Source organism: Osmia lignaria, chromosome 10 (assembly GCF_051020975.1).
Source record: "Osmia lignaria lignaria isolate PbOS001 chromosome 10, iyOsmLign1, whole genome shotgun sequence".
Classification (NCBI taxonomy): Eukaryota; Metazoa; Arthropoda; class Insecta; order Hymenoptera; family Megachilidae; genus Osmia; species Osmia lignaria.
Window position 1 is genome coordinate 7,615,919 of NC_135041.1, and position 27,818 is coordinate 7,643,736.

The following is a 27,818-nucleotide window of genomic DNA, read 5'->3' on the forward strand; positions in this document are numbered from 1 at the left end:
CCTGAGGGTGTAACCGAGTTAGCAGTTACGAGGCCGGGCTAGTTAGAACGTAGGTCAACGGTGGAAGTTAGCTGGTAGCCTGGGTATATTGTTTTGGAATGCCGAGGGTATTTAGGACTGGGCTGGTCTGGTCACGGGCGACGTTCGCCAGCTTCCTCGGCGAGCCGCGTAACGCAGTTTTAGCGTTACCACGGAGATGAGAAAGTAGCTTTGCGGCTTCTAGAGTTGCCCGGCTCTCTCGCTGGCAACGGCGAGCTTGACGTCCACGTCGATGTCGACGTCCTGGTTGCCAAACTTTTAAACGAAATTTCCCCGGGATCTCGTTTAGCCTGGTGTTTCGCTGGCGCTGGTAGCCGGCTCGCCAATTAGTCGTCGTCGGCCGATATCGCGGAAGCAAGGAAGAACAGGGGGGCGTGGGAGGTCCAGGATGCGGTGTAAGAGGACCAGGAGGGCAAAGATCGAGACCAGGCTGCTCGTCTACCACGCCTCCGTGGATCGGTTCGTCCGGGAATTTGCCGCTCCGTGTGCCATTGCCTCTGCCTGCCGAAGTGTGATCGCATTACGCGTACATTCCGTGGAAATTAGCGACGCGAATTAAGATCCCGACCCAGCCCGTCTATGTACCGTTCCACAGGACGTGTACATAAGGTCGTACATAGCTGCAGGATGCTCTGAAGACGAATACGTAGATGTATCCTGCCCTCGAGCTGCATCGGTTTGCCGGGACGACGTTAAAGCGGATCGTTGGATCGAACTTCTCGACGTTGATGCATCAGTAACGCGTGAGCGACGATGAGACCGGCGTACGTCTTTACGCGTGTATGTATCTTTCGATGCGTTCGTCGCCTCCGGTTACACAGCTATCTTCCTACCCTGACACGCTACTGAAACGCGGTTAAACTCATTCTCGGACCGTGAAATGAGAAATCGTAAAATTAATTTAATATGTCGATCGGGTATACGGGCGCAACCGAAGGGAGACCGTAAAAACCGCTCGTTTCGAAGGCAACTGTGTTTACGTCGCGGTGCCTACACGGTCCTAGTTTTTCCAGATTCAATTTCTGGATACATAAATGGATCGCGAAATAGCATTGTTCTACTGAAATGCCTGATTTGGAAATGAGATTGAAATGGAGACAAATTGAAGTGTTACAGAAATTTAAGTAGTATAAGCCAGTTTTTGTTGCCTATATATCCTCGATTTCTTTTTATTCGTCTGGGTACAGTTTCAAGATACCACCGTGAGTGGATATCGTAAAGGGTCGGATATGGATGTAAGAATATTTGATAGCCAAATAGCATCATCCTGCTAGCCGTAATTCAAGTCTGAATCTTCGACGCTATATTGCCTGCTGGAATGTCCCTGCGGTCTAATGGAGGCATCTCGTGGCATCTATTAGCAAATGGTTCCCAACGGTCAGGGCTTACCCACGTTAACCCCGTGCTCGCCACCGTCAGAAAGACGATTGATATTACATTAGATACGCATTGTCTAATATAGGGCAGTTGAAAACCGCGTTATTGAATTGGCAGCCGTTTGGGATTCAGTACCGTTGCTTCTCGATGCAAACATTCTCAACTCTGTGTTAAACACAGGTGAGCTTGCGATTCACGATTTTATAGATGCATAAAATTGAATTGCGAAATAAAATTTGATCGTCGTTTAAGTTTGCTTTTGTTGCCCGTTATATCACGGAGCGAGGCGAAACGAGGGAAAATAATTAAGGCGGTGAATCAAAGAACACGTGCGTCGCGGTCCTGGTTCGGGGAATTTAATTTCCTGAAACGAAGCCGCGAGCCAACAAATATGGTATCGATTAGCGCGATTGGCCTAGAAAATTTAAGTGCGCCAACCGCGGCCAATGAAAATTCGAACTTTCCCGATATTAGCTTATCTGACCGGGAAAAGTGTTGTCGAACCGGACGATTAATCACCGATCTGTCGGATTATTTAAATTGCAAATAATGCAGGCAACAGCCGCATCTTTGAAACCAGCACAATTTAATGTGAAATATTATCCGGATCGCTGGAAAAGCATACGAATTAAACTGAAAAAAATTTGAAACCAGAAAAAAAAACGAAAGGAATAAGCTCAACAGAGAGCGCGAAAGTATCGGTCGCGAATAAAATAAATAATGTGCCAGATATAAATATATGTATGGTTTTTTGATTTTTTTAATCATGAACGTTATCTAGAAGGTACCAGGCAGCCTGGACCACAGCCAGGTTACTCGAAATAGGAATAATTTTAAGCACCACTTGAAAACTATGCCAATAGTCCGTGTTCGCCATTATCGTTACCGTTGCACTTCTTCTGCTTCGTTCCAGACCGAAAATCTACGATCATGCGGTAACCTAATATCGAGCTTAATCGTTATACGTTTCGGCAAAAGCAAATAGAGAATCCCCTGTTCGACTACGAAAACCTTAACAGCCGGAACTTTATCGGATGTTCCTATCAGAAACGGGATACCTTAACGAGATTCCGTTTTTGAAACTCCAATAATAATGATAAGCAATGATTACTATAACGTAGGAACATCGATACGAATTCACTTCAGACTTTTTTAAATTTAAAATATTATTTTTAAATCCAACCAGTGTGCAGTGAGAAAATTAACGTAATCTGCGTACAATTTTGTTCTGATGTCATGAACCTTAGTCACCGTAAAATTTGCAAATAAATTTCTACTATGCAGTCGAAAGGAGAATATCTGGATCGGTACTTGAGTGGTCAACGAACGTAACGACCACAGAGGCGACGGTTGTACCCTAGGAAATAATTCGTATTTACATGAATACGTAGCGTCGGACATGACGGAGGCATTAGACCATCAAATCGAGTTAGCAGCGCGAATCGCTAACCGCATCAAGTCACTGTCGGCCACCTTGCACACCCTTGCAATGTCTGACTAACTCTATCCGGCACCGGCCCACGGATGAAGGATAACCCGTTTCACCCCTTTGTCTGGCTGATCTGCGATTGGTTAGCTGCGATTCGCTAAACTTCCACTTTATCAATGTCCTATTGGTACTTGGAAGCTCGTAAATAAATAACCTAATACGCCCTGGCGATGTTCAGTTTGAGATAGTAACAAAGTTTCACCCATAAGGGTTGATATTTTAATTATACTTCAGAAAGAACTACGTGTTCTGATTATTTTAAATAATAATATCCATAAAGGTCATCCACCGATTAAATTTCACCCTATGTTAATCACGTTTTAACCTTTAAAAGCTGTCATGAGTGAAATTTCAGGCCACGTGAATTTCGTTTGAATTTTATTTAAAAATGAAATTGACGGTAACAGTGATATTTCTCTCCTCATTTTCATCGGCCAAGATAATTCTATCATTAACAAAATAAATTTAATAAATTTTTTATATGTTATCGCGATGATGATTTATTTACAAGCTTTGGTAATTTTCGTTGCGTTGTACACTTCAATCGTGACAATGCCAGGAAGGAAAATTAATTTCGATTTAACGCACGTTACTTTATAAAGATTAATCAATCAGAGATCACAGTGCGATTTGAATCGCGGCCAATGACGTCGCCCGAACTGTCATCCATCGATTTAACTCGAATGCGGCGAACGAATTGCAGCCCGCTCCGATTGTCACATTATACTGTATCGAACGTGTCACCAAGAACGAAATAAAAGATCGACTGACAAACAATTATAACGTGCGATGAAACACTGTCCTCGATACGTGACAACGTGTCAATACTGTTACCTACGGTGTACCAATAACGCGTTACCTATGCATTATTCCCCAAAAACACGAAATTTAAACTCTATGGATTATTACAAAATCGAATGAGAGAGATTTCTTTGTTTCGATTTCATTTAATTTTTGGCTCTTTATCGATCTCCATACGGGTTATTATCAGTCACGATACGATTTCTTGGATATGCAGGGTGAGTTTGATTCTTTTTTTTTATACATTTATCCAATTATTTGTTTAATAGAAGAGTTGTTGGAATTTATATTTTGAACCGTTTCTGGTGATCAACAGAGATTGTACAGCGCGACGATTCTGAAATATCATTAAATCGCAACGGATTGAAGGAGAGAAACGTTTTTCAACAACGAACGGCTCGTTGAAGCATCTGTCAATTCATCGCAAGCACGTTCGCGCTACGTTCTCACTTCGATTTTCACGAAAGGAAATCGAAGGAAACGAAACGCCGGATCTGTTCGCGCCGCTGGCAAATAAACGCCCGGGAATAACTCATTCGCAGATTTGCAAGGAAATCTGCACCATGCAGAGATTTTTCTCTCTCCCGTCGACGACGCGGCATATCGACTTTGTAATTGAGCGTTACAGGTGTTCCCAACGCTCGAACAATGCCGGCGAATTGTTCAATAACTGCAACGAATGTACATTTCGACGGTAAAATCGTCCAAGATACGGGTCGGACGCGGGTGGTGCTGACAGGAACGCATTGCGCGTTTCACGGTTCGCTTTAATTAAGCTATTATTAGCCGCTTATTACGGAAAATATCGTGGACTATGCTGGAACGGTCTTCCTCTCGTTTGTAATTCGTACCGATCCCCCATGCTGATACTAACGCAAACGCAATTACGATTAAAGGTTTCGTAATCAAGATGGATTATGACAATATACAGAGTTCATTTTTTATTAACCCTTTGCCTGCTGAGTACTCTAGGCTTAAACGTTTTATGTGTACGAAATAAGAATTAAGTCAATGACACTTATCATTTTTTTTTAATTTCATTTCATTTCATTTCTCAACTTACTTTTTTCATTGTTTTATCACATTATTATAATCTGATAACATATGGTGTGTAATTAGTAATATGCATTGATAACTTTTATATGGTTATGACTAATTGTAAGATACACAAGAAACAAACTATAGACGCATATGTGCGTCCATAGCAGTCAATGGGTTAAAAAATAATATTGATTACTGAACCTTTAAACGCTATTTCAAAAATTTGAATAGCGTAAACAATATTAAAATTAGCGCGCGCTTTCACTGCTACTAGCGCCACCTATTATAGTTCCGCGAGTGTTTGGCATCGTCGGTCACGGATTCGAAAGTGTTGCGTTTGAATTTTAGTCATCGTGAAATATAGTTCACAATTTCAATAAAAAGAACGAGAAATGAGGCTCACGTTGATGAGCAAAGTTTTCAACGCTGTCAACCCAGAAAAAGTAAGTTTGAAAGGTCTTAATTACCTGTGAACGATTCTTCGTAATTCGAGCCACGCTTTCTGGCTACGGTCGTCGTTGTCGTTCAGTCCTGCGGCGAAACACCGTGTCATTCAACATCGTTCACCTGTTTTATCTTCTTTTCTTCCATCCATCTACGTGGTCGTTCACGCTTTTATTCGCTCACGAAGCCGGCTTAAACGTAATAGCACGTTCCAATTGCCGCAACACACACTCGCGCACAGCATTACCTAACCTCCTCGCACTAATGCACTTTTCTCTTCTGCACATTCCTTGACGCGCAGGTCTGCCCAGGCCTATTTACTTCACAGGTATGTAAATTCTGTAGTGAATCTCTAAGGTGACACGTTCACCGCTGCATGGAATTTGGTGTTTAGGGTAAATTTTATAAAACCATCTAAAAGTTTTTATCATTTATCGAAGTACCACTTGGGATTTTATTAACACGTTTGCTACCACAGTCCAGAGTGTTTTTTGTTATAATTCATCCTTAATTGACATGGGTCGTTTTAGGATATGTTTATAACATTCCAAATAACAGCAAAATAAACAATTTTACAAACTGACAATATTATTCATATCCAAATTTGTTACAAGACGTTATCATAACCTGATAAATAACACGATTTAGATACAAGAATCAAAATCTGGTCCTTACTGAGGTGACTACAAAAACAAATTGCTATATTTATTAGTTATAATGAATCGCAGAACACCATTGACCTATACGGCAGTAAACGTGTTAAACCATTCCTATATAGATCATTGTTGTGCTTTGGGGATATGTGTTCGCTCTAAAGCTCGACGTGAACGACCCAATGTTTACGTTGTTAGTTTGAGCAATGTCCCAGGCCGATTACTGATCTAGTGCCTTTCGGTGTTTCGTTGTGTTTGCATCAGGAAACGTAGAAATTTATACGAGCAGTCGTGAAATCATGATAGAATTAATCGTAAGTAACATTTTATTAGCATATACTGTTTGAATTTAAATGAAAGATTGAAAGAGTTGTGTTTATAGTTTATAGCCGTCATGTTTGATCGTTACTTTTTCATTATGAATATGATTAACCTTGTTTTCAAAAACACTGTAACGTAATCTTTGTACACGATTTAAATTGCATAGAAATATCACAGTTTCAATTGTTAAGTTAATAAATATTGATCCACATGGTGGGGAACGAAAATTTCATTATCAAACATCGAAGTTGCTGCAACCAAGTTCAGAGTTTCGTTAAAGCGTAATAAACCATCGTATCGCAATTAACCTTGATTTACAATAATGCGCTCTGCAACATTACAACCCTATAATGGCTGTACATTACCCTCCATTTTGTATATATATACATATATATGTTTAACATAGCATCGATTTGTCGCGTCATCGTCCCTTATTACCAGCAGTTTCTATTATGTTCGCGTGTTCTTACAAGATACACGGATTAAGCTTACAAATTGCAATTTGCACGGGACAAGTACGATTAATTCGCGTACAGCTTGTTAATTAAACCGGGCAGGAAAAAAGTAACGATGACTTTCCTTAACAATTACAGCACGAGCTGTGCTGCTCGTAACTCTTCAGCAGCAAGAAATTACGCGCTTAATGCGAAAAGTAATTATTACCTTTCATTGCTGTAAGTGCGCCTAACGATGGCTTAAGTGAAAGTGTTTTGTGGAGTTATTATTTTTTTATTATTAACACGTTCATTGATGAAAATTAAGTTTTGCCACGAAATATTAAGTAATCATAACTTTTCAATACTCGTTTCGTGAAATTTAGCCAAAAAAACTGTACGAAATGTTTATTCTTCGACAATACGAGTGTATAACACAGAAGGGCTTTCATGAATACATCCAGGGCTCGTGTTCCTCGTAGCATGTCTGCCAGCCCTTCTTTTGTGCCCTTTATATTTAGGTAACTTTAATATTCGTCGAGAAGAGTTCCTTACAAGTTTGAATAACTTTATAAGCAACTTGACTACGAAATGCCGGCAACACGGAGCCCTAAGGGTCGGAACTGGCGCTGCGTGGGCGGAAATGAAAATTTTTGAGAATTACCGTTGCGGTTTTAATCTCTTATTAAACGTTTATATTTAAACACGGCCAGGAAAGTGAAAATTAATTTACCTTGTTAGCTCAGACAACTATGACAATCTAATGTAAATCGTCTACAGTTATTCATATTAATAAAAAATTAATCGTTTGTATAAACAATGTGGAAATTCCATTGTCGCATTCGCTTTCATTCTTTCGCATTTGTTTTTGATTGCTTTTTATGCAATTATTCTATCTGAATTTTCGGAACACTCTCTCTATATACATTTGTAAACGGTATACAGATAGATTTTACTGAATTTTGTAATTTTGATTTGTTTTTGAATGAAGAATAACTCCCTTTTAAATTCAGTATGAATTACCCTGCCATCAAAACTGGGCTTTTATCGTTTTAATGCGTCTCTCGTGCTGGAAATAATGAAAAAATAATTATAAGGATATACGACGGCTCCCACGAGTCCATTTTATTATTTCGATACGTCGTTTGTAATCCTACTATCATATTAAACTGCAGTACATTCATGGATACCCTCAATTTTAATATTTTTATATTTAAATCGTCGTGTATTATATTTGAAAAAACGTCCTGCTTTCGAAAAACACAGTACACTTGCGTATATAGTAACAACTGTTCTTTATACACTTTTCAACAGCACATACAACAGCAAATCGATAACATCGAATTCAAAACGTATTACTGCCATCATTACGTACACGCACGTTGCATCAGCAACAAAGAAACACTATTGCATTTGCATTTTGCGTGATGCGGCTATCGTTGCTTTCGATATTCACGTTTGAATAATAAGTTCGATACTCTGTAACACGTGATTGACCTTCCGCGTTGGTAATATTTATTCTTATTGTCAGTTGATATAAGATGACTTCTTTGGTAACAGGTTGAATATGATAAAGGTTCATAATCGGTGAAATTAGATTCATTTCTAGGCTCCATAAGAAAAAATTCATTACAAGCCGACTAGAAGGATATTACGAGTACAGAGCCATTTTATTCCATCGAACATTTCGTTTTTCCTTCGCGTTCGTGGTCCGGTAAAATACGGTCCCGCGTAAAATTAGATTTTTCATGCCAGCATGCGTGAAACGTAATTAGGGGATGATTAGTTATTAATGCTGCTTAATTGCTCGAATTTCCACCGGGCGGTAATCGGTGAACGCCAGCACGGATAAGGGGACGTAAATCGGACAAAATGGACATTAATATAATTGTGCCGATACATAAATCATTCGTTCGTGAAATAAGCGTTGTTGAAGGCGCATCCTTCATTCATATTGACGTTGCTTCATGAGGGAATCTTTCCATTTTAATTTAACCACCTCATTATCCATGAAATTTTTGCAATTTGCTGGGCTTTTCAGAAAAATGAAAAACTGTATGAAAAAGAAAATGTCAAATATCAATCATAAGTAAACATAAAATTAAAATGGATTTCACAAAATTTTCCCTCAATATACAAAAATTGATCGATGTTGAGCAAAATGACTTAGGTTTCTGTGGAATTCTTTACAGACACGGGTAGAGATTCGCCGCCGGAACCAGCACCACCGGAAGTGCCACCGCGTGGCCCGTCTCTGCACGCAACTCATACTTTGCGTACGCAGCAAAATCGAAATGGTTGCCCGCCAAACGCCACAGGGAATTTCGCTGTGCCAACTGATCAGATGCAGACGGAGAAGTATTCGGGTAAGTACCTGCTAACATTTCATATTTCAAACTACGATGCATGTCGACAAAATCGAAGTGGCAGTAGATTCTAATAAAAGCACAATAACAATTGCGTTATTGACGGGAAACACATTCATGCGACTTAATGTTTCGCGATAAACAACCCGTCCAATGTATTCACGAATGACGATCGCTGGCGCATCGGATTAAACTTCTATGCGATTCGGAATTAATTAGGGAACGGCTGACGAAGTGAACGCGTCGGCGGCGTTGCTCATTATTTCCGCAGCCGTTCGCGCTTTATTGAATCCCCGAAGATACATTACCAATGCAGCCGCCAGTTATGAAACTTTGAGAAAGATAAAATCTCTGGCGGACCTGCACAGGAAGCGGAATATTGCGCCTCTCCAGGTCTGATAGAAATTGTGTTAGGGGGTGGTAGAATTTATTAAAATCGATTACTGTTTAATTTTTCATTGGCGTATTCTATTATTCCAAGAATGGTTCTAATAGACGAGGATAGATGCTTGAAGAATTATTTGCTGATAATAGATTATTTGTCCATCATATCTTCATAAATATTAGACAAGGTGTTTCAAAACATGTAGGCATAATTTTAAAGATGGATTCACGACTTTAAAATAAGGAAAAAGGTTTATATAAACATATGCCGGATATGATTTTGTTTTTGAATTACACCTATTTTAGTTTTCTAATAATTCTTGTAACTCTGCTGTTTGTTTTCTTCGAAATCTCATCTCATGTCCTACCTTCTTGTCTTTGTAATTTGTTTCAATCAGTTGTTTGCAAGCCTGCATTCAAAGCCTAAGGTGGTCAATTTGAACAATTTCTATAAAAATAATTAGACGACAGGCACAATACCAAAACGGCTGTAATTCGAAAACAAAGTCATATGGGGCACATATTTCTTTAAACTTTTTTTCTTACCCTAACGTATCGAATTCACCTTTGAATTTATGCCCATACTTTTTAAAACACCCTGTATAATTACTCAAGGTATATGTAATCATCTTCTGTTGATATTCTTATCATGAGTATCCCGGTTATCTAACACTCTCCTTTCTACATTCGCGTATTCCCCGAGGAATAAACGAGCCAGGGATCGGGCTTCGATCAGCTCGATCGGTTTGGTCAGGTCCGAGAGGTCGTTGTAACACGCTCGAACACTCGAAAATATCGTCTCCAGGCAGCGGCGATGATTAATGGAGGACGATAACCGCGCTTGTTAATACCGCGTCCCTATTATCGTAGAAGTGTTTATAGCATTGGTAAACGCGAATCGAACGGCGGCAGTATGTAAATCGAGCACATATAACATGGCATACACGACGAGTTACCCAGACGCACACACGTACAGGGAAAGATATACAGGAACGGGGGTGAACGTTTGTTACCAGAGCTACAAACGATGTTTAGTCGCCGGGCAATATACTAATGGTATGTACATAGAAATATAGAGAAACGAATACACACCGAGTATATTTACAATGAATTAACGGGGGCGTTAACGGAAAATCCCCGGGTCTACTCGCCATTAGTTTAAACAGATTTCCAACGTTCATGGCCTCGCATCCGCATAACCGGCACATGGAGCGAGAGAGAGTGGCGAAATTAAACACTCGTCGGAAAACTGAACCGCATTATTTGAAGCTGTCCCATTCGATTCCGTCCGACGGATTTTGCAACGATGCCTAGCGATGCACGAGCTGTTCTAGTGAAATACGACTTGCTATTTTCTTTATTAGATTTTCAACAAACTTCCAACAGGGTTAACAATGCTTTCTGGATGTAATTTATTATATTCGTCGCACGTTTATAACGAATAGTTTCTAATCAAGAGAATTCAATGATGATGGAATTTATGTGGAGGGTTGAACGACCCTTTATTTTCTTTCCCGAGGGTTACAATCGGTATCTGCTGGGGTGAACGCGTTAGCACTTTGCTAGATAATACGGTCATTATATCACTTTAATTTAACATTATTCTCTTGCCAGTATAGACGCAAATATTTTTGGATTTAGTACCAGGCGCGGGAATATATATTCATTAAGATTATACGATGTTTAATTTAATAACATTGTGATATGCGTTTCCGCACAGTTCGCGGAACATAATGTTTAATTTAATAATATTATTCGATACGCTTCCTTGTGGTCTACGAATCATGCATTCCCACGGCCTCTAACTACCGCTTGTATATTGTTCCTTATTTTTCTCTGAGAATGTTATTTCAATTAAAAATTTGAAGTTTACCTCGAACCTCATTCGCGTGAAATCTGAATTTCTTATTGAGCATAGAGCGTAAAACACGCTAGTATAATATATTTTTCATCGAAATTATTAACAATTAAATTTATTTTGAAACGTTTAGCTGAAATTTCGGGATCAGCGTCGATACAAAGCGTGTTATACAAGATTATGAGTTCTCTCCGTTACAACGGAACGTTTAACCGAACACGATTGTTTCCGGTCGTTCTGCAAAGCGATATAGAACGATTGGTTGACTCTGTATTTTCGTAGGATCACTGGAATTTTACGGGCACCGTTTCACTCTATCGTTGCCCAGTGCATGGTTCACTATGTTTACACGTAAATTTATAGTAATGCATTCCCGATAAGCCGTACCGCTTTAACGGAGCGCGAAAGCTTCATTGAATGAAGCGATCCTCTCTACCGAGAAAAGTCGATACGATTATTGTCTAGCCTGTTCCAATTTTTATCTTCTTTAACAGTGATCAAAAATGAAAAATAGCTTCGTGATTTTCTATACACTTTGTAGCTTCCTTGATTCCAGTAACAAAAAAGAACCTTAATTTAATAATCAATAGCGTTTATTTAATATCTTACATTTTCTAAAAATGAAAATCAAATGACGAGTCTCATTTCGAGTTCGACAAAACGACCTGTGTGGCCAGAGCGCTTTATAATCGGGGCCGATCGCGAATTGAAAACCAGCCATTATCGCGGCGCGTTAAGTCCGTCGATAAAGCGTGAACAACGTGACGGGGCGTAATGGAGATGGGCGAAAAATCGCGCGACACGTCGTGTTTTTCGGGATAATACTGTACATTACGAGGCAGCAACTAACGGCCCGACCGGACACTGAATATATACGTATAGTGTTGGTAAAAAATTTGAGATTGCTATCTTTCAGCCACTGTTATAGTGTTTTGATCATATTTAAATAACGATAAGATACTAGTGAATTTATTTTACTTCATATTGAACAAAATTCGTCACCACAAATGACGATTTTAGATATTAAAATGTTAATTAAAAAATGATTCTCAGCATGAACGGAGATTAACTATTCTAACATTCATTTTAATTAAACAATATATATTGTACAATGTAACAATGAATGAAACGATCTGAAACTTTTGACCGATAGTGTATGTAGCAATGACAATTCTTGCGTGGACAATAAAGCAACCCCCGTCGATGCTCGGGGTTCGTCCCTCGGACCGATGCAGCGCCACTTGTACGCTCACCCTGTCACGTCACGCCGCTTTATTTTTTCGTCTCTCCCCTCTAGCGTTGCCGACGAGTAATCAGCTTTACCCGGTGTATATCAAATTATACGCATGGTGTAATTTTTACTGTTTTTTACCCTGGCCCGGCTGGGTTGCGGCGCGACAATAATGTCGAAATCCTTTTGCACCGAGGGTGGCTCGCGTATCGGATGTCAACGAGCACTTTCTGACGGCCAGTATAGCTGGCTGCACGGTGTGTATTGCATTTTTACCGGTCGAGTTAAGCGGCGTTTATTGCGCGATCAACGCAACAAACCGTACACACTGCTACTCGTATTTAACACCGACGCTCGAAATTCCGATCGTGAACGTTGCGGAAATTTTGTGTATTCTCCGTCGTGAAAGAACGCTAAAAGCCTTTTATTACTTTACAATTCGACTGTTCGAATTACGGATCATTCTGTTTTTAACGGTTTTCATTGCACCGCTGTTTGGGATTCGTTAACGTTTATTAGAAACGAGTAATGTAAAATATTCGATGAAAATGCGAGACTCGTAAGAACGATTCGTTTTCCATGAAGAAAAGCAAGCCTCGCATATTTTCCGACTTAGCAGCGGCGTTGCGCGCAAATTACCTCCTCGCCTATGGGTTGGGCGTACAATGCCGCGAAATTCACCGTACCCCGGGGGTGTCTACAGCGAAAGGGATATTATTATCTAGGGTACTTAAGCTTTACGTATTTTTGCATAACTCGAAATTAGAAGTAATTATTGTTGCACCTTCGGGAACGTTGCTGGCCTCGCGATATAGCCAGTCTTCTGCGAGCTGCTTCTTAGAACCTGTTCCATCTACCAAGCCTTTCTTTGCTGAGATTTATTTCGAAAATACGCGATTCTAGTGAAAAAATGTCTAGTGAAAAATTTCAAGGAACAAATCAAAAATAAAATAAGTCGAATAAATAAATTTTCTTCCCCTAAAATGGGTGTCGTAAAACGAAAAAAAAACTAAAATCTACCATGTTTCCACTCAATCGTCGCAATAAAGAAGGATCAAACGAACGAGGAACGAGAAATATAATGTACACAGTTACACCTCGCGATCCCTCGATTCAACGACGACATTTACTCTCCGCGAACATAAATATCATTGGATCCCGTAACCGCGGTTATTAGCTTCCGCGGGTACCACACTGTATTATTTCAACCGGTGTTCCACGAACTCCTACCCTTCGACCGAGCGTTTCAAAGGGCACCCCTTAATCGTTTCGAGTTCCTTTGCGGAATTGCTGTATGCGTGAGCGCCACCCTGTTTCCTGGACGAATGAATTCGATCCGCGAGTTGTTTACCCATGGGTGGAAGTCGACGAATGTTTGCTTTCTTCCAGCCCCGGACGGAAGTTTCCTACTAATGCCTGGCCATTGCTAGCAAAGTGGACGGAAATTTGATTAATACAATGGTGGAATTGCTTCGAGCGATGGACATTATTGAATTTGAACTGGCATTACTCTATAGAGATTTGATTAAGAATGATTTTGGAAGTGAATATTTTAGACGATTCAGCAGAAAATAGAAAATTCTATAAACTAACGTTAACAAAGTAGGGTGAGGATAAATTGTAAACACATTTGTGCGACGTAGTGCTCGCACGCGCTACTCTATATTAATTACCAGGCCGCTAATTACTATTTATTAGGGAGACGCACGCACGCCATGAAACGCTAGTTCTAGCGTTAAGCGACGTTGATACGCGTCTCGAAGGGAGCCTGTTCTGCTCGTAGATTAAAGCCTTTCCCATTGTTAGAAATTTTCTAGTCACCGCAAAATGCTTCAGCTAAAACTGCAATCTTTGACGTGTATCGAGTTGTAGGTCGATAATAAATGGGGGATATTAAGATAATTCAACTACCCTTTAATCGACAGTGTACTTTTTCTCTACCAGAAACTTTATTCCTCGAGAATATAGAGGTGTGGCATGTAATTATAGAGTTGGACATTAAATGGTACCACTGAGGTCGAATAATTTATGCAATTTTATGACGATGAATGTTAGAGCTTTCTTAATCACGAATGCTTCCATCATCGGTCTCAAAATAATTTCAATTTTATCAAAATACAGCTGACATCAGACAACAGTGATATAATTTACGTGTCCGTGTAGCCCACTTTGGAACTGCGCTAAATTCATTCTACCATCTATACGATCGAAAACCGTGTGATCCAGGTGTACCCATGCTTCGTTCCATACAGTCCCAAGCTACCAACTTCAGCACACCCAACATGCACACGTTCTAACCGAAATATTTCTCCGAAGAATCGCAACAACTCGTTCCCAAAGGGTGCTTTAAAACTTCGAAACATTCGAGACTCTCCGCACGGTTAATTCTCGTCCAGACACCAACAAACGTTACAAAGAGTATAAGCGTCGCGACGATGTTTCCAGGCGTCTGATATTCATATTTCACGTCGGTATCGATATAAAGCGAACAAATGATCGGATAAGAGAGTCGCATTTCACGAATAACCCAGGGCAGAGCTAACAGGCCTTTTCGACTCGCGTGATCCGTTGCTTCCTATAAATCGTCCAAGCTACCCTACCTCAACCCGTGTCCTTTCGATTGCCACCATCTCTCCCTTCCTTTGTCCCTAGTTCCCTATCCCGTCCACGATTCTGTCCGTCGCGTCGTACCCGGTCGGTTCGACCCTCGTCGAAGTACCTGCCGCCCGCCTGTTTCCTCGTTGCGGTAGCACACTGCATAACTCAAACTGTCCTCGTGGAAGCTAGCTAGGCTGGCGGGGCTTGGATTTAACGCGCGAGATCTTATCGTCGGGACAACAATAGGCGCCGGCGACTGGCTCGTACACGCTGAAATACTTATCGTCCGCTCGGCTCGCGGCTAGAAATTTATAAGGCGTCCGCGGAACTCGCTTTGCGGACGCTGTCTTCGCGCCGCGACACGCGGTGCCAGCTATTACCGAGTCTCGATACCTGGGTATAAACCATCCTTTGAACACGTTCGTGCTACACGTTCTGTAACCCCGTACTACCGCGCCCCAAGAGGTCACTCGGAGGGTGATGTCGAGGTTCCTTGAATTCTCCTCAAGTTTTCAATGTCAGAATACGAGCAAGCCCTACAGGAAAATAAGGGACTAGTAAAAAGTTGGAATTCAGGCTGTTTCGTATTTTTTGCGGTCGCTGAACGTTAACGGCACGTGATCTAATCGGCTCGTGATAAACGAGTTCCAGATGATTTTCTTCGGCAACGCTTCCGTCAGCCCCTGCGAGCTTCCGTTGCTCGGCGACCGACGCGAAACTCGCGCGCTTTTGTCGAACTTTGTTGTCGGGGGATCTCTCCCTCCATGCCACGAGAGGGTTGAGCGGCGAAGTGGAGGTTTCTTCGATAATTTGTTGATTCTTTTGGCGGGACCGAGGGTAGGCGGAAATGGCCGAAATGTGGAGTAGAATGTCGATTATGTGAACAAACGTGGGAACGGGAAGGCGAGGGAATTTTCGAGGGTGAATTCTTCGGGGAAAATTCCAAATATTTGAAAGTTCCGTGACGTGTAGTAAACATTTTGATAAGCATATTTTAATTATCATATCAGTTTAATTACCAAAAGTTTAAATAATATTTTGAAAAAAAAAGACAAATTTCCCCTATTCTTTCGAATATATTTCATTACACAAACGAGGTTTCAGTGTTGCATCGGAAACGAAACAAACGATAAAATCGCGAAACGGTTATGCGAATTCATGGGCCACGAATAACGAAAACGTTTCACAGAGAGTAAGATTAAATTTAATTAGAGTAGAATGCGCAGAGTGCATTTCAGTGACGAAAACCGAGTAAAAGAAAAAGAAAACGAAAAGTGGAACACAGCTGAGAGAGTTTGCGAAGAGAGAAAGAGAGGGAAGGATGGTCGAGATGGTAAAAAAAATTGTAGCGAACTCGCGAAGAATTTCATTACATTTTCCAGCAGGTGAAAATTAAAATTTTTTAATTGGCTTTATCGTTCCTAATTCCGGCACGACTGCGAAGATGGTTTAATTAGATATAATCGTAATTAACGAAACGCGTTTTTATATCCGAAAACCCAACACTCGCGAAGAATATCGAGACACGATTAAGCAGACGCTTTCGAATTCGTGCTATGGACCAAGATTCAACTTCCGAAAAAATATCACGCTACCGGAATCAGCCTTTTTTTTCAACTGTAAGCAATTTTCAGCTTAAAGGCTTCCATGGACTTTATAGAGGCGATATATTTTTTCCAATAATATCTGTGGCTGCACCATACTGTGCCTATGGGATTCCACGATCCCTGACTTTCCCGAGAAAAAGAGACAGAGAACATTCAGGACAGGATAGTTTACAATCAGAATCCAGCTAACGTAGCAGACGGTTAAGTAGTTTTCATCTTGCTGAGGTAAAAGTGAAATTCAATTTCCGCGGTCGGACGATCTTTTTTCTCTGATAATTCTGTGAATTGCGAGTTGCCTCGTTTAATCGGGCCGACGAGTTACGATTAGGGATTGCAGGAATAATGCTCGCGACGTAATTAAATGATATCGCCAATTAACGTAAATTCGTCGAAAGGCTAAGCTTAATCCGTTTCGATGAATCGGTTTTCTGATAATCATTCGTGCAACTTCTGGGAAGAAAGAGGATTGCCTTGAAATTGTGTGTTCGTTGTCTTTGTATTTGAAAGTTTGAACTGTGTAGTTCATTTTTAATTTCTTTTAAGAAATTTCAGAATTTAATGAAGAACTTTGATAGTTAATATTTAATATGATGTATTTCTCTCGATAGATTTCATGTTACTCTGTATATTCATAATGTCGAATGAATTCGATCTATCGTTTTTGCGAAGATATTAGCTTGTTAATAAAGAGAAGCAGGGCAACCCTTTGTGCTGCAGCCAGCTCATCGGTGTCCTGGCTGATCGATATTCCATAGAACAGATTTTCGTATAATCGGAATTCCGGATAAGCGTGTTCCAATAATCGATGCCCCACGACGCAGTGTATCATCAGCTCGTAGATGCGAGCATCGATGCATGGAATCGACTTTCACTGATATCTGCATTCTACCATAGACAAGTTATTACGTTACAATCACACGAAGCAAAAAAGATTCCGGTAGTACGAAAATTTTTCTCCGTTAACACAATTTAGGCAGTAATTGACCTGTCCATCAACGATTGTCGTGAAAAAATAAAAATGCAAACTAATAGCGACAAGAAATGATTTGCCCTGTAATTAATTTGAAATTAGAGCAACAAAGAGCAAACAAAGGCAAAGGGAATTAAGTTAGGTATTTATCAAGAATGTAGTAATTAAGGATAAAAGCAACAATTTTTGTATGAAAATTTGAATTCTTAAATTATTTTCCTTTGCCTTTGAAGTGAATCTGCTATGATTAGCGAATAATAATATTGCAAAAGTATTTGACAACTGACAATTGTTCACTGAAAGTTAAAACGTAATTACATTAAGCAACTCTCTGTGTGACCTCTCCCTCTCTGTTCCTTTCTCTCTGACTTTGTCTACAACTCCAACTAGTTAACTCGCTTCTCAACTGTACTTTTAGTCCCTTACACATACGTTGCACAATGTGTCACGTACTACGTGGTAGTGCTCAAAATTCTACGTGCACTTCTGGAAGACACTCAAATATGCAGTTCGTTCTGATATGCACTCCAGTACTCCTACTTTTCCCAGACACTCGTCATTCGCACTCGTACAAGTATAAAGTTCATTCGTTCCTGCGATACACCGTGCGATTCAAGAAAAATATCGATGAAAAAAAGAACGCGTGTAACATTTATTAAAATAGTGATCTTCGTTTGAAAGGTTAAGAGAAACGCGTAACTCGTTTCGAGGAAAGTTTCGAAGAAAATTCACAGACAATTGATCTCGTTTCCCTGGACGTTATTCAATTCGCAATAAAATCGGAGTTTCAGCTATTGCTGTTTACGTCAATGGAAAGATGAAAACTCGTCCAATAAACCGCTCGATTAATTACAGCGAAAGTTTCTTGATCCGTGTTTAACGGGGAACTTATTAATGAATTGTTAAGTCGAAAATGTCCAGCTCAGTCTCCTCGTCGGTTCCCATAAATATTCAACCACCTCGTACCCCTCGCTTCGGATCGTTGTTTCTATAACTGAAGAGAAACTTACTTTTCAATATAACCGTGTTTACGAAGCTCAGGGAACAGAATTTAATAAAATCGTTTATGCGAACCAAGTTTACCGACTCGGACAACTTCGGTAAGAACAACATCGAGTGGGCGAACAGCGCCCAGAGATATCTGATTCGTTTGCTGTAAATACACTGTGAAAACGATAAATATCAAATTCCCTCGGGAAGGGAATTGGAAATGCAAGCTGCCGATTGCGTGAAACCTTTCTTTCGCGTAATTACGCCGGTCGACTTGATTGCTGTGCTCGAAAAACAAGTACAACCTCATCTCCATAATACTGCATTTCAAATATTTAGAACGCGTCGGTATGATTGCTATACCATTTTTATTCGATACCTTTATAGCACAAGGCATACGTATCCCAAGACACTTTTTTGTAATATCAATACTGAAACAGTTATCCAAGGTGCTAAGTTATAGCAACTCGCCCTCTGTTTGCAGCTTCTTTTCTTACCCTTCAAAAGCAGTAAACAAGTCTGTAAGCTCGTAAAGATCGAACGGATAAACAACGATGATATATAAGCAGGCAAAATTCAGAAGCAATGAATCTTCCAAAGTCGTTCCACGAGAAACGTTCAAGGCGTTAACATCAAGATTCCGTTCACGATCGCGTATTAGCAAATAAAAGAACAGAAATTGAATGTCTCCTTCATAAACAGTTAAATATCAGCAGAGTCATGAATATGTGACTACTGTAAATTAAAAATACTCAGTTAGTATCGACAAATTGATTTATTTAAAAATCTTATTATAACCCTTTACATATTTCTTTCGTTCCTTTCATCTTTTATACTCGAAATTTTATCGCATATCGACCTGTATCGTTGCTGAAATACATGGAACGGCAAGATTTTTGTCGACGGATGTAAATTTCACAAGGTTGTATAAGGGGCGGGGGAAAGCGGACCTAATACAATTAGCAACGTTCCAGGAAGATTACAGAGGAGTTAACAAGTCCGGCACGATAGGAAGGTCCGTTTTAAATAACGATTAGAATGAACTATTACGCGCTTATCGCGGCTTACATAATGTTCTGTTAGTAACGATCATAAGTTGCATGCGAAAGCCAGCAGAATCTCGGAGGTGATGGCGTGACCCCACGGCGTTATAAATGTACACCATGCCTGTTCGAGTTTGCGTACGTGTGCAAATTTATCCCCGTGTGAACCAGCTTCGAGTTGCACACCATCCTCCCTCGCGTGTACACGTGTCGCTTTGATACTTTGATCGCCACGAAAAAGTCGTTGAAAGTCCTGCCATGAAACAATTTTATTTTCAATAAGTTGTAAAGTCGCGGAGTTCTCTCTCTCACTGAGTCCTCGGCGTACTTTATGAAATGTGATTTGCGTTGTCAGGTAGATAGAGGTTCTCACTTACCTTTCGCTGGGTTGGGTAGAACCTATCTATGGACTGAACCTGTGGTGTGTGTGTGTCGTCCAAGTGTTGGAGCGGTAGGGTAGATGTTCGAGTGAAGATCACGCACTTTCGATCACAATGAATGTTTATTCGTAACTGGTACAGTTCTTGATTCGCGCGCGGTTACAATCGAGTCTTACAGAATCTTGCTCTGTCGAAGCCCTGAGCTTCGTAGCAGAGTCATAAACGCTAGACTTAGTTAATTTATCGATATTACCGGAATCTTGCTCTGTCGAAGTCCTGAGCTTCGTAGCAGAGTCGTGTAGATTCTAGAGTATCGAACTCTGACCGGTACTTCGCGGATTATATTCGCGGATTTTGGTACTTGTACTTGAATTTCGAACTGCGCCTACGAGAACTTCTTACGAGAACTATTGGTAATATTGACTGTGTACGGGCGGGCCCGGTCGCGTTATTTTATATTGACAAATGAGGTCGACATTTGATTTGGCAATTCGGGTGAACCACCTCATTCGGATCGTCAGCGTTCTCGCCGTACGACGACCCGGCTGAGTTGCTCACTCAGAATTTGCGGAACGATGAATTTGGATGGTGCAATGGAAGTTTAAAGAATTTAGTTGATGAAATAGGAGTTCCAAGAATGCGTCGTAGGACGTGACAATACATATGTTGTCCTGATTTGAATTGTGAAGTCGATTGCAAAATTAAGGAAGTTTATGTTTATTTATATGTATATAGAATGCGTCACAGGACGTGACACCTGGCCGCCTAGATTGTTGCATATCGGTACGATATCAACAAGTAGATTTGAAAAGAAAAAAAAAGATTTTGAGCAGTTATATTTGTCCAAATTCATAGTTTCTACCTTTATGAGTTAGATGAGGTTTTACAGATTTGAGGTGAGTGTAATTACAATATTTTATTAGTTGGTGTGGATTTGTTGCGCTGAGTAATTTTGTTGCTGGTGTTTCTTTGCGTTCGCGGATCGGTGTATTGCAAAGAGTAAATGGTTTTTGGCTGACCATTTACTTCCCTCCCCGCTGAGATTGAAGCGGTAGGGGTGCGTAACGTAACTCTAGTGCGTGTACTAAATAATCTTGTAGACCGACACTTCTGGGCTTCTTTCATTAATTTTAATTTTAAGGTTTGTAGAATGAAGTTGGTAATTCTTGGAATTTCTATTGTGACGGGTACGCGCTGGGACAGCAAGTGTCTTGCATGCGCTGGTTCCTAGTATTATTGATGCTTCGTCGGTTAATGTCCCGTCTTTACTTGGAAATTTTTGCGCACCTGGTGGGGTGTTTGATATATATTTCGGTCGATCGGATGGTACCGTCACTTTGAATGATTTATTCAGTTTTTATTGTTCGTTTTGATATTACTCGCTTGATCACTATGTCGTCTTTTATACCATTCCCAGTATTTATGGATTTGTCCAGGCCACGGAAGGAGATCTTTATCTCTTGGGTGAGTAGGTTTGATTTTATTTTATTTTATTTTATTATTGGTTTTTTTTTTTTTTTTTTTTTTTTTTATCTTGTTTTTCCGTGTTATCTTTTTAGCGCACTGATGGTCGATTTATATGGTGCCCGGGAATGATAAACTTGTCCTACCGGCGCACGGTGCGTGAGTACCGTCGGAACTTCCGACGGTACTTAGAGGAACTGTATATTTGGGATGAAGACCGGATACTGGACATCGCCCCTCTTTTCGGGGAGAAGTAGGCCATGAACACGCTGCTCAGGTTTCCCTTTAGGAGAGGAGAAGAAGAGAAAAAAATATTTTCCTCTTTATATATCTTTTTTGTGTTTTTTGATTATATTGATTATATTATTTCTTCTTGAATAAATTCCTTTTATCGTACATTGTTATATAGTGAATCTTCCCCTTCCTTTGGTTTTACTTGTTTTGAATAAATTTTTATTTTTTTTTTTCCTGAATTTGCATGTGTTTATTTATGCGTATTCCCTGATTTCCTTATTTTTAGTTCGATTATTCCAACGTAAACACCTGTATTTGTTTCTGCATTATTGGTTGCGGTATAGGTGGTTTAATTGCAGGTGGTCGTAGTGGAACGGGTGGTAGCGTTCTCCAATTGAAGGTGTTTGGTCGTTCTATTTTTATTTCGTTCAATTCGATGTCCTCGTTTCTGGCTAAGTTTCCTTTCTTTGGGAGTTTTTTGATGGTTTTGTTGTTTTTTAGTGTCACTAGTAAGTATGTAATTGAGCTGAAGATGGCTGCCAATAGATGTATGGACCATCCATATAGTGTATGTAATGTATATCCCCTTATGATCGTGTCAATTATTAGCTTGCAGATATGAATGATTATGAAAATCATTATTACTGCAGAGCTAATAGAGCCAAACTTGATGAATTTTTCCACGAATTTATTCCACGTATTTTCTGCGATATGGGATAGCGTGTTCTCTGTAAAAAGATTGTTGATTAGTCCTCCTTGTACGCTTTCTTCTCCTAGCATGCCCCTCGCTATTGTGTTCAGCAAGGCTGATTTTTCTAGGGGGAACATAATGTGCTGTTGGAGTTCTTGGAGGTCTTCTTGTGAATAAATTCCGCTTGATGCTAATGAATTTATTTCCTTGTATTCCCAGGAGATGTTCGTATTTGGCTTTAGAATTCCTGGGTTTTGCGCTTTCCTTGGTGTTGGTGTTAGTGCTATCCAATTGTTGTTCAATTTGTAATATTGCGGAATAATTGTATTGCATTCTATCTGCGTTCCTGCTTTCATTAGTATGTGTGTTTTAGGCGTTAGAAATCGTGTTTTGTTCCCGGAGGTTACTGTAAAGTCGCGGAGTTCTCTCTCTCACTGAGTCCTCGGCGTACTTTATGAAATGTGATTAACTGGTACAGTTCTTGATTCGCGCGCGGTTACAATCGAGTCTTACAGAATCTTGCTCTGTCGAAGCCCTGAGCTTCGTAGCAGAGTCATAAACGCTAGACTTAGTTAATTTATCGATATTACCGGAATCTTGCTCTGTCGAAGTCCTGAGCTTCGTAGCAGAGTCGTGTAGATTCTAGAGTATCGAACTCTGACCGGTACTTCGCGGATTATATTCGCGGATTTTGGTACTTGTACTTGAATTTCGAACTGCGCCTACGAGAACTTCTTACGAGAACTATTGGTAATATTGACTGTGTACGGGCGGGCCCGGTCGCGTTATTTTATATTGACAAATGAGGTCGACATTTGATTTGGCAATTCGGGTGAACCACCTCATTCGGATCGTCAGCGTTCTCGCCGTACGACGACCCGGCTGAGTTGCTCACTCAGAATTTGCGGAACGATGAATTTGGATGGTGCAATGGAAGTTTAAAGAATTTAGTTGATGAAATAGGAGTTCCAAGAATGCGTCGTAGGACGTGACAATACATATGTTGTCCTGATTTGAATTGTGAAGTCGATTGCAAAATTAAGGAAGTTTATGTTTATTTATATGTATATAGAATGCGTCACAGGACGTGACAAAGTCTTTCGTATCGATCTTGTGCCAATTAGATTATTCCATTAAACGCGATTTCAGTTACTTGAAAAAATTGTTTATAATTAAATAGGTCATAGAACAATACATTGATGTATTTTTTTTTATGTTTAGAAGTTTGATTCCTTTGTAATACTTTGTAAGCTTGTAATAAGTATTTCAGCAATTACCAAGCATAGGGGTGTGAATTATTCAACGTAAAGACGTTCTTGTAATTTCTGGAATATTAATTTCCACTAATTTCTAGAGTACCATGAATTTATAATTTCGGAGCTCAAAGCTTCACAAACGAGAAGTTTGAAGTGTCCCTGTACTGGGAACGTGGAAAGTTTCTTCGAGATCTAGTTAGAATATGAACGACCATGGAATATAAATTAAAGAATATGTTGATTAAAAGCAATTCAAGTGTGTCTCTAATCGTCTCTAAATATTTTTAAACTACGTTTCACCCATGAAGATACATCGGAACCGTGTTAGACGTTTTCCTTGGCAACAAAATCCCATAGGGCAGAGAAGGGAAAGGTTGATCGGATAATCTGTATCGAACGGTCTGCGGGTCCCCTTCTTTTGGGCGTAGCCGAATTAATATTCGTTGGCTTATTTCATTTCGCGCCGATCAAGGTGTTGCGTTCTTGGAATTCCCGGCAAATTGTCCTTTCGCGCACCCTCTCGTCCGGACCTTTTCTCATTCCCACCCTCCTCGCCGCTGTCTCGTCATATTATTTCCGCTGGCAGAGTCCCGACGATATCCACATTCTGCACCGCTTCTATATACTATATATACAATATGTGGGCGCCGTGAGGGGACTATTGGCCAGGCTGGACGGGATAATTAGTAGAAACATCCGGAGCATCGGCGAAATAATTGAGAAACGAAAGGAGCCGCAACGCGCGACGTGCTTTCACGTCTCCTCGTGAAAGTATTTGTAGGAATAGTGAGGCGGGTGTGCAGAATCTGGTCAGCTATGGGCGCTCGTGGAACGTACACGGGCTGTCGTTATTGCTCGTTATTTTATTTCTGCGTTTTTTCCCCCCGGATTCTGATACGTCGAACGGTGAGAATCGATGGTCGAGCCTTTGCACCGGATTCGTAGCGACCATATGGAAACACGAGTCGCTGAATCCGCATTTTTCTTCCCTTCTAGAGTATTGAATCGAATATATAATTTTGAAGGAAGAAGATGGCGAGCGTAGACATTTCGAGATATTATTCTGTATATTATTTTGAAAACATTCCATAATTCGAAGAAGTTAAAGATATTATTGAATAATTTCACTGCAACTTTTGCCTCCCTATTTTATTCGCGCACAACCGCTTTAAATCAAAATGTCCAACCATAAACTCGAACTAAAATCGAACTTATCTCTCCATACCCTACCTTTTCTTCCCCAACTCACCCCGTACCTTTCCCGTTCTCCTTCAAAGGCCGGCTTTTTGATTAGCCTATGCATTCTTGAAATCGCCTCGGCACGATTTCACCGGCATGAAAGTTTAATCGCGACCCGCGTCGCCCCGAAAGTAATCCGAGACGGTTCCTTTTTCCGGTTCGCGGAACTTTGGCGGGAACCGTTCGCGATTCCTTGGTCCGCGAACCTACCGAATCCGGTATTAAATTACCTACCCCTTTCTTCGTGTCGGTGGGTATACGCGAAAGGGAAAGAGGGCTGTTTCGCGTGGTAAACGGAAACGAATGTTAAGAACGGCTTGCGCAAACTTGAGAGAGAAAAAGATAAGGGATTATAACGTCTGAGCCGGTGTCGGAGGAGGCGGACCAATCGCAAGATTTTTACGAGCCTCGCTCCACGCAAGACGGGATTATACAACGGAGCGTGCATTATGGATATTTTTAAAAGGTCCACGCGAACGTTAGATCCTCTGGCAGTCGGAATATCAAAAAATTTATGCGGACAACATTTTAACAGTAGCTTTTGCACTGAAATTTCACTATCGTTTATGAAATAATCAGACATTCGTGATTACTGTTTTATTTGAATTATCTACCGCGATGAACTCGAAAAACAAAGTAGCTCATAAGGATTCAGAATATCACCCTTAAAAGACTCGTAACAGCAGTCTGCCAGGGGGTCGCAGGTAAACGTCTCGCGCAGTCGAATTTAATAGCGAGCCGCGCGAAAGAGGGCTGAAGCTATGCATAGCAGATTATTTCAGCGGCTCCTTTGAAACGCTTGCTATCGTCTCCACTCGCCAGGAGCAGGACTTCCTGCGAGAGCGGAATCTTTCTTTCCCTAGGGAATCCCGTAGCGTCAGTGCCGACCCTCCTTACGGCCAGTTCTCTCCTCTAATGAATATTTACCTAACGACGCGTTGAAGAAATTTCACGAACCTAGTGAAGCGTAATCTTAAGGCGTATTTTTTCCACACGCAAGTTCGTTCTCTCTGATGAAATTTCGAATTTTCTGTAGGCGACGTTAAAATTCAGCGCGGGTCGTTTAACTCGTACCCACTTTCGAGCGAGGCTCTCATCGCACAAATATTTGTCGAGGAATCCGCTTGGCGTGTATTATCCGTCGATTCGCGAGCGTCACGCGTCGATTTTTCTCGATTCTTTGCTCCCCGTGGAAGACACGATTCCATAGAGATCTTCGGGTCAAATGTGTTCCTAATATTTTTTAGAAAATTAACAAATTTTAAACGTTAATAGAAGCAAAGTGCACGTGGAAAGTTAGTAGAACTCAACGAAACCGCTTGATCCCCGTTGAATCCTTATTTGACGTACGCGATAAGGCAGTTTACTCGCTTCGAAACGTTTCCTCGCGACGAACGTACGTGGATCGCGAGATAACTTACGATGGTAATTGTAAGCGTCGCGAGGAAGGCGTGCGGGTGCATTTAAATTTGCAAATTAATCCAGAAGTGCCGTGTGCCTCTGCAAACACGAGACATTCGACACGCGGTTACCGAATGTTTGCATCGTGGAAACAGTCGTCTGACTTACCACGACTTCGTCCCGATTATTAATTCAAAGGTTCCTTCTTCTCGCATACGGAATTCCTTCTCCTCGCGGTTATCGACACCCGTGCACGGTTTATACGTTGAGAAATTTCGACGACAAAGATAATTCTACCGTGGCTTTTTCCACTCCGAGACAGACGTCCTGTGTGTTACTTTCCGTCCTCGTTTCGCTGGATTACGAGTGTGAAACTGTTGTAATAGACGGGAATGCGAAACGAGCCAAGAGAATATGGGTTGAAGGTAGGGAAAGTTGATACGACTACGGTGGTTGCGGTAGTTGAGGAGCTCTTTGACGATGTAACCTAGGTAGCTGCTTTTGCAACAGTTTTTGAGATAGGTTTTGTAGGAAATTTGTTCCGGTTAATTGTGGTCTTTTGGTGGAAGTCTAGTCAGTTCCTTTTATGAAAGTGTAGAATCATTGGAATTAGTGCAGATTTTAAAGTAATGAAATCCTCATAATGAAAAGTCCTTCGTATATTTAAAATCTTTTCAAAATTTTCGTCCCAACTTGTACTTTTGATAATTACTCTTAAAGTCTTACAATTCTTAAGATTCATTCAGAAAACAATGGGTCGTATATATAAAAATAAGCAGGTGCTTATAATTATGAAGTATAATTAAAAGCAAATATTAAATTTCGTATGCATAATTTTTGCTAATCCTAGGTAGAAATTAACCCTTTGAGTTCATAGTTTGTTTCTTGTGCATCTTAATCATAATTAAATAAAAGTTATCAATGCATATTACTAATTACATACCATGTGTTATGAGATTATAATAATGTGATAAAACAATGAAAAAAATAAAAAAGTAAAGGGTTAAGGCAGACTACTGACAGAATTAAAATAGCACTATTATTTACCTGAAATTTGCATTACCTATTATAAGTAATTACTGAAAAATTTAGTAAATTCTTAATCATTTGTGCATAGACAACCCAGTATCCGTTTAAAAAATTTCTAATCAAAACTTTCACTTGCTTTTATGCATACGATCCAATGTGATTTATTTGAAGTACCTAAGTGTAAAATATTCATATCGCAATCGTTTCGAAGCTGTCGCCAGTTTCACACATTCTAAATTATCGTTCTCTACCTCGCGCCCGCGTTCCATCGTCGATTCTAGCCGCGTGGTTGTTGTCGTCTCACCAGCGCGACCTTAGCGACGCGAAGACATTCGGACCAGGAAGTCGCGTCAAGTTCTCTAATGGGATTTACATCTTGGTTCGCTCAGTCAGCCGTCGCGAGATCCGTGACGTTTCGCATCCTCTGGAAACACGGGCCGTTTGACACGTGGAATAACAATAATTACCAGGGCAAGGT

At 40.5% G+C, this 27,818-nt stretch overlaps 1 protein-coding gene across 5 annotated transcripts in view; it reads left to right on the forward strand.

The window, feature by feature from the left end:
• Ten-a (Teneurin-a transmembrane protein) overlaps nt 1-27,818 on the forward strand; it is a 449,881-nt gene that overhangs the window by 183,510 nt on the left and 238,553 nt on the right. For all 5 annotated transcript variants that reach the window (XM_034339675.2, XM_034339673.2, XM_034339676.2 and 2 more), the window contains one exon: nt 8,792-8,965. In XM_034339675.2, the coding sequence (XP_034195566.1) occupies nt 8,792-8,965 (174 nt within the window). The remainder of the gene's footprint in view (nt 1-8,791; nt 8,966-27,818) is intronic.